This window comes from Pristiophorus japonicus, chromosome 12 (genome assembly GCF_044704955.1).
Source record: "Pristiophorus japonicus isolate sPriJap1 chromosome 12, sPriJap1.hap1, whole genome shotgun sequence".
NCBI classification, from domain to species: Eukaryota; Metazoa; Chordata; class Chondrichthyes; family Pristiophoridae; genus Pristiophorus; species Pristiophorus japonicus.
In genome coordinates this window covers 48,712,105-48,724,548 of record NC_091988.1, presented here as the reverse complement: position 1 = coordinate 48,724,548, position 12,444 = coordinate 48,712,105, and the positions used below count along the sequence as shown (strand labels likewise).

The following is a 12,444-nucleotide window of genomic DNA, read 5'->3' as shown; positions in this document are numbered from 1 at the left end:
CCCCCCCCCCCCATCTCTCGTTCCTTACGCCTGATTTCTAAGTGTAGGCAAGGTTTTTCTGAGCGTACAAAAATCTACACTTACTCCATTCTAAGTTAGTTTGGAGTAAGTTTTCACTGCCTAAACTTGCAAAACAGGCATAAGTGGCTGGACATGCCCCCTTTTGGAAAAAAATCTGTTCTAAAATGAAACTATTCTAACTGACTAGAACTGGAGCAAACTTAATGCTGAGCATTGCAATTTCTAAGCTGCTCCATTCTAAACTAGTTGCTCCAAAAAAATCGGAACAACTCAGGCTGAAACTTGAGCCCTTGGTTCCGATTTCTATCTTCATGCTTCCTTTTTTTTGCCTGATAGGTGGTGTGTTTCAGACCACTAACTTTATTCCACTGCTGCTTTTTTGGCTTACAAGACATTTTAATGAAATAAGCGAGATTTTCTAAATGGAACTTAAAAAAAAATCTTCTTGAAAGACAGGCACATTATCAGTATGAGTTTACATAGTCTTGTAGTGTTCTGAGTATGAAGGCAAGAATATAGTGAAATACATGATTTGTATAGCCAGCATGAGAGCTTTATTTAAAAAAAAATAAAAAACCTATGGTCAAGCCAACAATGCAAAATGAGATGAATGGAGAAATAGTGGTAAGATAATGCCAAGCAAAGAATAGAATCGGGGAGGTATGTTTTTTTTTTGAAGCTGGGAAAATTTGAGTTGGTGTGATGACTCTTGATTTCAACTCTGAAGGTGGAGAAAGGAGGAGGAAGATCATGCAGGATGGCATATTTGCAGCTCAGGAGAGACCAAAGCAGTTTGTTCATAATAGCCACAAACACCTTTTCCTTCTATCTTGTCCAAGTGCAAGGATTTGCCACAACTCTCTCACAGTCTCTCTTTCTCACTCACCCTCTCTCGGCTTCTCTCTTTCTCTCTCTCTCTCTCTCTCTCTCTCTCTCGCTCTCTCTCACCCCCTCGCGTTCTCACCCCATCTCTCACCCCATCTCTCTCTCTCTCTCTCTCTCTCTATCTTGGCCCCTTCTCTCTCTCTTGCCCCTCTCTCTCACTCCATAGCTCGTGTATGGGAAAATTCTGCTATAGCAACACGTATTATTTCCCAGAGGCACAGCTAATTGTAATACAGTTTAACTTTTGCTCATTTAAAGTGACTTTTCATTGCCAATATGCTAATTGAGGTAGATGGCTTGGATTGCTAAAACAGCTTTTAGAAGCTTCTTCAACACCTGTAGCGGTACTTACCGAGAGCGAGTGCTTGGCTCAGTCGTAACTATCTTTCTTCTGAGCTAGCCCCTGGGTTCATGCCCTACTCCAATATTCGAGCACAGTCTAGGGTGGGGGTTCTCAACGGGTGGTCCGTGGCCCTGTAGGGATCATGAGAAGATTTCAAGGGATCCACTGAAGTCACGAGCAGCTGATCAAAAACAAGGTGACAGAGAAGCTCCTTGGCCAGCTGGAACCCCTCTGCCATTGGGTCAATCTCTTGTACAGGGGATACAACGTGTCCGGTTCACGGTCTCAGAATTGGAGGACACAGTGGCTATCCGGAGCCTGCGCATTTTAGGGTGGGAGAAGAGCGAGGCGGACCTGGCAGAGAGCGAGGGCGGGAGGTGGCCAGGTCCGGTGAGAGAACCAGGAGCAGCAGCAGTTCGGCTCCTTGCTCTGTCCAATGCATGAGGCAGCAGGAGCTGGTCGTGGAACCAGAAGACCCACATGAGGGGCCAGTGCCTGATGATAGTAATTTGGAAAAGCAGGATGAGGATGATGACGACGATCAGGAAAGCATGCAAGTGACTGATGCCGGAGCACGAGGTCGGAGGAGGGTCGTCCATCGTGCTCCTTTAACGATTGCTCGAGCCCTGCGCCAGCAGCTCATCCGTGAACGCTTCAATTACTGATGCCCGAGGGCTATGCGACAACTATTGCGCATGGACATGTTCATTTTTTGGAGTTGTTCCTATGTTGTGTTGCGTTAATGGAACATGATTCAGTTTTTATGAAAAAATATTTTATTGAAAAGTTAACGTTAGTGTAATAAAATATTTGTATCAAACGTTACTTTTTAAATATGACTCTTGAAGATCATTTAAAAACTTTAAGATGACTTACAAATTTGTAAAGTTACAAAACAATTTCAATGTGAAAAATCTTATACTCTTAAGATCACTTAAACTTCAAGATCACTTTTTAGGTGCAAAATTAAACAAGATACAAAATCTGAGAGCATTTACACTGTAAGATCACTTAAAAACCCTAAGATCACTTATAAGTTGTAAAGTTACAAAACTTAGAAAACAATTTCAATTTGAAAAACGTTACTACAGTTACATCAAGGACAGGAACAAAAGCGGCAAAGAGGCTGCAACCATGTCTCACCCATATCTCAGTGAATGTTCACTTCTTCATGGGGGTGTCATTTGATTGGCCGTGCTTTGTGCCCTTATTGCAGCAGCTACCTCACCCAGGCCCTCCATGATGGCCTGTGCCGTCACTTGCATGCCCTCCTTGACGGCCTGTGCCGTCGATTGCACTCCCTCGGACATTTCCTCCCTCATTTCCCGTGTCATTACTGTTATTTCTCCCGTCAGGACCGTCACCTCTTCACCCACTGCACTGACGCCACCGATGAGTGATCGGGTAAGCTCATTGGTCTCCATACCCAATGCCACAACCTGAGCCGTATCTGTTGCTCGCTGCATCTCAGGAGAGCATGTCTCCAATTTCCTTCTGCTCTGCCTGGGTCTGCCTCGCGGCACCACTACATGGGAGCCGCGGGCTGGGATGGTGGGATGCTCAATGTTCCAAACGGCAGCACTAGAGTGGGAGGCGCGGTGTTCCAGATGGCATTACTAGAGTGGGAGCCGCGGGCTGGGATGTGCGGCCCTGGGTCTTGCATCCGGCACCATTCGAGTGCGAGCCATGGGCTGGGATGGTGGGTCAGTGGGTGTAAACTGCTCCATTATATCGCCAGTACCACTGGGACCCGAAAGGTCGGAATCAAAACCATGGAAGGTGGAACCAGAACCTATGCGAGTGGGAGGCGCAGGCTGAGGCGCTGAGGCACTGGCTGTAATCTGCTGGATTACACCAGCAGCACCACTGGGACCCATAACATCGGAATCAAAACCGTGGAAGGTGGAACCAGAACCTATGCAAAGGGTTGAAACTCTGATGCCTCTTAATGTGGGCTCATAAATATTAATTTGGAAGGTCTCCCCTGAAGACATTTCAGTCATCGCCGACTGCAGCCAGTCTAGATCGTCCGCTTCTGGTTCTTGTTCTGGATCTTCAGGGTTGGCATCATCATCTTCTGCAAAATATATCAGAACAGTCAAATGTTTAGCAGCAGAGGAGGGGGCAGGATGGGTGGCATGAGTACTCTCACACATAGCAGGCCAGGCAGCAGGTTGATTTGAAGGGAACGATGCATTTTCAGAACTTACCCTCTTCCTTGCATGCAGGCCCAGCTTGTGCTGTACTGATTGCTTTTCTCCATGTAGGATTCATCATAGCAGCTACCCTCTGTTCCAAGGGTGTCAGTGGATGCAGATTGGGCGTGCCTCCTCCTGTTCGAGTTGCTTCCCTTTTGTGGGCCAATTTCTTCTACAAAGATTAAAATATAACTTTTTACAGAGTGCGTCTTTCTGCAGGGTGGGACATACTGATAGTCACATTACAATTACGATTACATTAAAAATGAAAATACTCCTTACACTAACTCCTTGACCAAGGTCGTGCCATTTATTTTTACACTGGCTTTCAGATCTCATGGTATGCACCACTGCGCAGGAATCTTCTGCAACTTGGTTCCAGCGTTTCTTCATTTCTTTAGGTGGCACTTTTATGCGATCTCTATTGCTGGGTTCCAGCGCCTGCCATCTCTGCTCAATGACGTTAACTAATATCTCCACTTCCTCATGCAAGAAATTCTTTGTTCTTGGTGGACTTTGTTCCATTGCTGTATTGAATTGACACTCTTATTTTTCAAAACACACAGTCCTTATTTTGCATGCACCTATGCAGCACTTGTTCTGGAAGTTTAGCAGCAAAAAGCAGCACTCACTGATTTCAGCAGGTGATTTCTTCAACAGTGCTGCTAAAAGCACTCCTTCAGACACACAAAATCACCAAGCTTCAATCCCAAGCCTTTCCAAAGCTGCACAAAACAAATCACTTTTCCTCCTGTACCTTTAAAAATGGCCGAGTGCCAATGTTTGTAACGTACTGCGTGTGTGCGCACGCTCCAACGCGCACGCGCAGGGCTGCCGGCACGATGTCTTTGGCTGAGGGTTAGCCCCGGCCCCTTGCACTATCAAAATCGGCGCAACGCTGTGGCACCGCCCCCCGCTGATCTCTGCGGGCCGCGCCGAGCTGCAAGCAAGCTGCTGGGAGGCCGAAAATTCCTCCGTGAGTTTTTGACGCGCTTTTGGGCATGGAAAACGGGCGTGGATGTCGGGGCTGCGTCGTTCTAGGCGCGGCCCGAAACTTGAGGCCATGCAGTTCAAGCATCCAGTGGAAACTATAGTAAATTCATAATTGGTAAATTATGTTAAATTAAGATAATGTCTTTGTTTATATATCAAGGCTACTACTTCTATTTGTGTTTTTATAAAATATAAATTTGACGGCAAATCTGAAAATTTAAAATGTGTGTCAAATCAAGAAAGTAACATAGGCATAATTACAATTTTTAAGATCATATTTCAAAAGCTAAACAAAATTTTAATGAACTAATTGAATACAACATGAAAATAAACTACATTGACTTTTTGACATGCTAACATTATTGTGAAATTAATAATAATAATTAAAATCATGGAATTTAGCTCCACTGCACGAGAAAACCCAATGTAATCCTGCCCGTCTTTTGAATAAATAGCCACTCTGTATGCATTCAAAATGTAGTTTTAAATAGTTTTCCTCTTAGATCCTTTTCTTAACATATTTTTTTCTGCACCGTCCTTCTCACAAGAAGCACAAAGTTTCCACTAATAATCAATGTTCTCTTTAATTTTTGGGGGGGCGCGTGGCTCTTTTAAAGGGCTCCGCGGTCCATTCAAAATACTGCGCACGCGCGTTTTTTCCTATTTAAAAGCTGGTGAGCCGGCTGTGTGGGAACTGTAGAGCGCTATGCGGCCACACAGCTTAAAGGGAACATTTCTAATAATCTCTCTTGATAATCTGGCAATCGTCAGCATTGCAATATGATGGAACTGTAGTCATGGATCTATGGTACAGAACTTAAGTACAGTAATATATGCTCCACCATCTCAGCATTACCACATTTTATAATTAGCATTTCACTTCCATATTTGTCTTGCATTGAATGGCAGTACACTTCTGATTTACTTCTAGTTTCATGTGAATGTCCGAACTCACTTTCTGTTTGAAGCTGTTGCGATCTCTGATCCACTTTGTACTCATTAAGTCAGTGTAAAAGTGCACAGATTGAATGTGATATTCCAAATTCTGATCCGTTTAATGTATTTGTCGAACCACACACATTTAATCATCTTCCATTAATTATACACATCTAAATACTTTCAAAACTTTGTTTTGTACTCCAAATGATCACATTTGTCATATTCTAATGTCAGACATTAAGTAACGGTTTTGTCGTCATTGATCAAAGACTTTTTGTCTGTCAAATGTTACGCGTGATTAGATTCTTACAGGGGTACAAAAACTAATTTCATCTTTGACAATGACACTGTAGGACTATTGAATGCCAACATTACTTTTTCAAATGGACTTTTTCTTTAACATTGATTTTCTATAAATTTACCAAGGCTGCATGTTATGAATTGAAATCTAGAAATGGGATCTCTAAATAGCACAGTGGTTTAGAATGCTGGCCGTTTACTGCTGAATCTGAGTTGGAATCCAGCCAAGGGTGATGTGATGAAATTCTTTCTGTGACTGTAAAAATCGTACAAGAAATGATTAGCAGTCTTGTGCTAAATCCCTATCTCGTAGCCAGTCCCTCAGAGTCGAGGATGACTTGCTTCCACACTAAAAATGAGTTCTCATGTGACTGATGAGTCCGATACAGGATCTACAGTCTCTGTCACAGGTGGGGCAGACGATGGTTGAAGGAAAGGGTGGGTGGGGTTCCAGGGTTGCCGTGCGCTCCTTCCGCTGTTTACGCTTGGCTTCAGCTTGCTCTCGGCGTAGAGACTCAAGGTGCTCGGCGCCCTCCCGGATGCTTTTCCTCCACTTTGTACAGTTTTGGGCCAGGGATTCCCAGGTGTCGGTGGGGATGTTGGACTTTTCCAAGGAGGCTTTGAGGGTGTCCTTGAAGCGTTTCCTCTGCCCACCTGGGGATCGCTTGCCGTGTCAGATCGTAACGGTAAATCCCTATAGTCGGAAGTCCACACCTGAAAAGCTCTTTCATGCCTTCCCCAAAGGGGAACATTTAAAGGAACTGCTTTGTTGCCATAGTCATTCAATTTAGCTGGTGAAACTGTCTCTTGTGATCTTGTTTACTTTTCCTCCTTTTCCCCTATCCCCTCCCCACACCCAGAAAGGCAAGTATCTGAAAATTATGATTAAAGCTGGGATTTGGTGCCCAGTCAACAGATGGAATGATTAAAGTTACATGCTTGATGTGTGCTTCAAATCTGAGAGTATTTTTTTTATTTGTTGAAAAGAGTATTCTTTTGGAGATTAGAATAAAGTGTTGATATTTTAAAGTTAATTACAGCTGCTGTTCAGCACCCTTAAGTGTCACAATGCAAATGCTTGGTGATGGGAGATTGGGACAAAATCACTCCTTTGTGGCAGACTCAGTAATCTGACACCTGAGCCATGTAAGTCCACATTACTCCAAGGCACTGTTGATGATTGATCATCCATCTGGTTCATTGATGGGATGTGGAGGCATGTAGCTGTCACTGAGGGGCTGGGATTCTTGCCAGTGTGCCATAATGGTAAGCTGCATAGTTTTACTGAAATGCTTACTTTTCACCAGGACATCAATGTATATTTGGGTCCTTGTGCATTGGCTGTTGCCAACATGCACTTAAGTTCTTTGCTCAAGTCAAGGAATGGAGTGCATCCGCCATAATAAGGCAAACAGAAACTCTACTTGTGTTCATTTCTTAATAGATTGGTTTACAGGCACTCAGTTTTGATAATGGTTTCTCGGGTAATGGAAAAACAAATTCCTGAACCATTTTATTTTATGCATTACTTATTAAGATGCCTTTTCGCATCTTTTGTATTATAATGGTACATCTTACAATAAAATTTACATCTGGATTGTACAGCTGAGTTGCATTGCTTGCTGCCTTTCCGTGCCATGTATATTTAATCAGAATTATTTAATTAGAATTACTATTGTCAGGAGGATGGATTGCTCCTGAGTACAGGAATGCTGTATCATGAAAAACATTATTCTGTTGACAGGTGGTATGTGTGGGATCAATGGCAGAGTTGGAAGTGCAGAGTGGAATCAAAATTGAAGACCTTCATCGAGAAAGGTGAGTCAGATTTTTTGAATGTGAACATTATGGATGTCCTATTAAAAATTTGAGTGAAGCAGGATTCTTTTTGTTGTTGGTCAACCAGGTGTTTCATTTATGACCCCAAAACACACATCTGTTGAGGTCAACTTTGGTTAGAAATATGACATTTTGTAAATGGATTAGCTCTACCTGTTCTCTAACCAGCTTGAGTGCAGCCTTGGCTCAGTGGTAGCACTCTCACCTCTGAGTCAGAAGGTTGTGGGTTCAAAGCCCCAATCCAGAGACTGGAGCATATAATCCAGGCTGACATTTCAGTGCAATACTGAGAGAGTGCTGCACTGTTGGAGGTGGCACCTTTCGGATGAAACTTTAAACTGAGGTCTCATCCACCATCTCAGGTTGATGTAAGTGCTGTAAATGGGAGAGCCAGCAATAGCAACTTGTATTTATATAGCGCCTTTAACATAGTTAAAGCTAGGGAATTAACACTCATCCACTAATCATTGGTGTCAACTACTGGCTATCACATGCGATATGCACCATGTGTTCCTTCCTTAAGGGCAAAAAATACCACACTATTTGATGAACATTTACAGATGAACGCTAATAGATTTATCTGCAGGTGGAATGATGCACAGAAGCAGTTAGATATAGTAAAATACTGAGAGTATAAAGATAGCAACAGTCAAATGAGGATTTAAAATGCCCTTTTAGAATGCATTTCACACACTGTTTGAGTGACAGGACTTTCAGATGAAATAATCTTTCACTGATGTTCAGATTTGATGTTGTACATGGATGATGAGAATTTCCAGTTGATCCACAGGAGTTCAGATTTGCCATTGGAACTGAAGATACAATCCCTGATGACTGATTTTGTTTTATGTTACAGACAGAAATGTTATCTTTCATGAGGTGTTAATGTTTAGATATTATCATTATCTTGCAACCATTTATCTTCAATGGTTCAGCAATCAGAGAAGTTAAATCTTTCAATTCTGGAATTTGCATATGTTAATATTTCAATTGGTTTATTTTGATACCTGCCTAATTGAAAGTGCAGTCCCTCCTAGGCGACTGAAGTGTAAATGCTGAACTGAAAAATTGAGCATTATATCAAGGTGGAGTGGTGTAACTATTTTATGACATTTTGCATTTAAAAAAATATTGAGTGTTGATATTTCTTGGGAAGCCTTTTTGTACATGTAGTTTGGAGATTGATTTATCTCGGACAGGTCCTGAATGCCATGATGTAATTTCTCTCTTGGCACTATCTGAGAACCAGAATACACCACTTTTTGAAAGAAACCACAGCTATAAGATTACCTGCTCCAGAAAACAAATACTGCCACTGCAATCTGAAATTTACATCATTTTTTTCAAACTCAATAATGTGAGGGATGTTAAGAATATAACAGATAACAAACTTAGGTGTAATTGTGTGATCTGATTGGTGTACTGCAGTTTAATGTATTTCAGTACAATATTTAAGTTTTACCATTTATTGCATATTTCTTCTCCATTTTTCTCTCAAAATGCATCACCTCTTGTTTTTCCACTTTAAATTTTATCTTACATTTAACTGCCGAATCTACTTGCTGTGCCCACCTGAAGTCACATGCCCGCTTCACAGTTAACTATTTTTCTGCTATACATGTGAACATAAGAATTTATAAAGAAAATATACAAACAAGTGGGGACTTAATTACGTCTATGCACCTTGGCCTAATTAACCCCTGCCCTCCACCTGAAGGTTGCACTTGGCCTTTATTTCCCATGTACAATGCCACGAGACATGGACTAGTACTTAAAAAAGATTTTAAAGTTGTGGTAACCACCTGTTTTGGTAATATTGTGCTTACATAATGATTAATTACTTGCAAGCCATCATGAAAGAATATCATTTCCTGGTGTGTATCCAGCATTTTCCCGAATTGAAAATAGAAACATAGAAATTTACAGCGCAGAAGGAGGCCATTTCGGCTCATCGTGTCCGCGCCGGCCGACAATGAGCCGCATGGCCCTTAGTCAGCAGTCCTAAAGGTTACATATAAACCTATGAACAATGACGGAAAGACAAAGAGCACCCAGCCCAACCAGTCCACCTCACAACAGCGACACCCCTTACACTGAAACATTCTACACTCCACCCCAACTGGAGCCATGTGATCTCCTGGGAGAGGCAAAAACCAGATTAAAAACCCAGGCCAATTTAGGGAGAAAAAATGTGGGAAAATTCCTCTCCGATCCATCCAGGCGATCGAAACAAGTTCAGGGGATCACGCTGGCCATATTCTATTCCCTGCAATACTTACCATTATGTCTGTGCCGTCCAACAAAAGGTCATCCAGTCTAATCCCAATTACCAGTTCTAGGTCCGTAACCCTGCAGGTTACTGCACTTTAAATGCCCATCCAACCATCTCTTAAAAGTGGTGAGTGTTTCTGCATCCACCACTCTTCCAGGCAACGAAAATGGAAGTTGTAAAAGCATACAAAATACAATGTTGTGAATAAGCTGTCGACTAAAGAATCTTCCCTTTGTTGTAATATCAGCATTATTTATGGATCTGAATAGAATTACTGTGTCAGTTAATTGTTGGGTAATCATATTGCAGGAGAAACAACTGTCATGTTATTGCTGCTGCTGAACCATACAGATAAAGAGGATTCCATGTTCAGTACCCAGTCTGGGCAAAATTAGCTAACCTCAACTAGAGCAACATTGGAGCATTGCAATAGATCTCAATGCTCCTGGGCTGGGGAGGGGGAAAAAACCATTCAAGAATCACAGTTTTGACGACTGTTGGAAAGCATATATCATCATAGACAGTCTCTCAAACGAGCATGACTTGCTTCCACATGAGTTAGAAACATAGAAAATAGGTGCAGCAGTAGGCCATTCAGCCCTTCGAGCCTGCACCACCATTCAATAAGATCATGGCTGATCATTCACCTCAGTACCTCTTTCCTGCTTTCTCTACATACCCCTTGATCCCTTTAGCCATAAGGGCCATATCTAACTCCCTCTTGAATATATCCAATGAACTGGCATCAACATCTCTCTGCGGTAGGGAATTCCACAGGTGAACAACTCACTGAGTGAAGAAGTTTCTCCTCATCTCGGTCCTAAATGGCTTACCCCTTATCCTTAGACTATGGCTCTGGTTCTGGACTTCCCCAACATCGGGAACATTCTTCCTGCATCTAACCTGTCCAGTCCCATCAGAATTTTATATGTTTCTCTGAGATCCCCTCTCATCCTTCTAAACTCTAGTGAATACAGGCCCAGTCGATCCAGTCTATCCTCATATGTCAGTCCTGTCATCCCGGGAATCAGTCTGGTGAACCTTCGCTGCACTCCCTCAATAGCAAGAATGTCCTTCCTCAGATTAGGAGACCAAACTGAACACAATATTCCAGGTGAGGCCTCACCAAGGCCCTGTACAACTGCAGTAAGACCTCACTGCTCCTGTACTCAAATCCCCTAGCTATGAAGGCCAGCGTACCATTTACCGCCTTCACCGCCTGCCGTACCTGCATGCCAACTTTCAATGATTGATGTACCATGACACCCAGGTCTCGTTGCACCTCCCCTTTTCCTAATCTGCTGCCATTCAGATAATAATCTGCCTTTTGTGTTTTTGCCACCAAAGTGGATAACCTCACATTTATCCACATTATACTGCAGCTGCCACGCGTTTGCCCACTCACCTAACCTGTCCAAGTCACCCTGCAGTCTTTTAGCATCCTCCTCACAGCTCACACCGCCACCCAGCTTAGTGTCATCTGCAAACTTGGAGATATTACACTCAATTCCCTCATCCAAATCATTAATGTATATTGTAAGTCGCTGCGGTCCCAGCACTGATCCCTGCGGCATCCCACTAGTCACTGCCTGCCATTCTGGAAAGGACCCGTTTATCCCAACTCTCTGCTTCCTGTCTGCCAACCAATTCTCTATCCACGTCAGTACATTACCCCCAATACCATGTGCTTTAATTTTGCACACCAATCTCTAGTGTGGGACCTTGTCAAAAACCTTTTGAAAGTCCAAATACACCACATCAACTGGTTCTCCCTTGTCCACTCTACTGGAAACATCCTCAAAAAATTCCAGAAGATTTGTCAAGCATGATTTCCCTTTCACAAATCCATGCTGACTTGGACTGATCCTGTCACTGCTTTCCAAATGCACTGCTATTTCATCCTTAATAATTGATTCCAACATTTTCCCCACTACTGATGTCAGACTAACCGGTTTATAATTACCCGTTTTCTCTCCCTCCTTTTTTAAAAAGTGGTGTTACATTAGCTACCCTCCAATCCATAGGAACTGATCCAGAGTCGATAGACTGTTGGAAAATGATCACCAATGCACCCACTATTTCTAGGGCTACTTCCTTAAGTTCTCTGGGATGCAGACTATCAGGCCCTGGGGATTTATCGTTGTTCAATCCCATCAATTTCCCTAACACTGTTTCCTGCCTAATAAGGATTTCCTTCAGTTCCTCCTTCTCACTAGACCCTCGATCCCCTAGTATTTCCAGAAGGTTATTTGTGTCTTCCTTTGAGAAGACAGAACCAAAGTATTTGTTTAACTGGTCCGACATTTCTTTGTTCCTCATTATAAATTCACCTGAATCTGACTGCAAAGGACGTTTTCACTAATCTTTTTCTCTTCACATATCTATAGAAGCTTTTGCAGTCAGTTTTTATGTTCCCGGCAAGCTTCCTCTCATACTCTATTTCCCCCCTCCTAATTAAACCCTTTGTCCTCTTCTGCTGTATTACAAAATTCTCCCAATGCTCAGGTTTGCTGTTTTTTCTGGCCAATTTACATCCATCTTCCTTGGATTTAACACTATCCTTAATTTCCCTTGTTAGCCATGGTTGAGCCACCTTCCCCGTTTTATTTTTACTGCAGACATGGATGTACAATTAGTCTATTCTAGCCAATTCA

At 42.6% G+C, this 12,444-nt stretch overlaps 1 protein-coding gene across 2 annotated transcripts in view; it reads left to right on the top strand.

Annotated features, from left to right (window-relative positions):
• The window catches only part of iars1 (isoleucyl-tRNA synthetase 1), a 295,901-nt gene that overhangs the window by 125,911 nt on the left and 157,546 nt on the right, over positions 1-12,444 (top strand). For both annotated transcript variants that reach the window (XM_070895389.1, XM_070895388.1), the window contains exon 15: positions 7,424-7,497. In XM_070895389.1, coding sequence (XP_070751490.1) covers positions 7,424-7,497 — 74 coding nt within the window. The remainder of the gene's footprint in view (positions 1-7,423; positions 7,498-12,444) is intronic.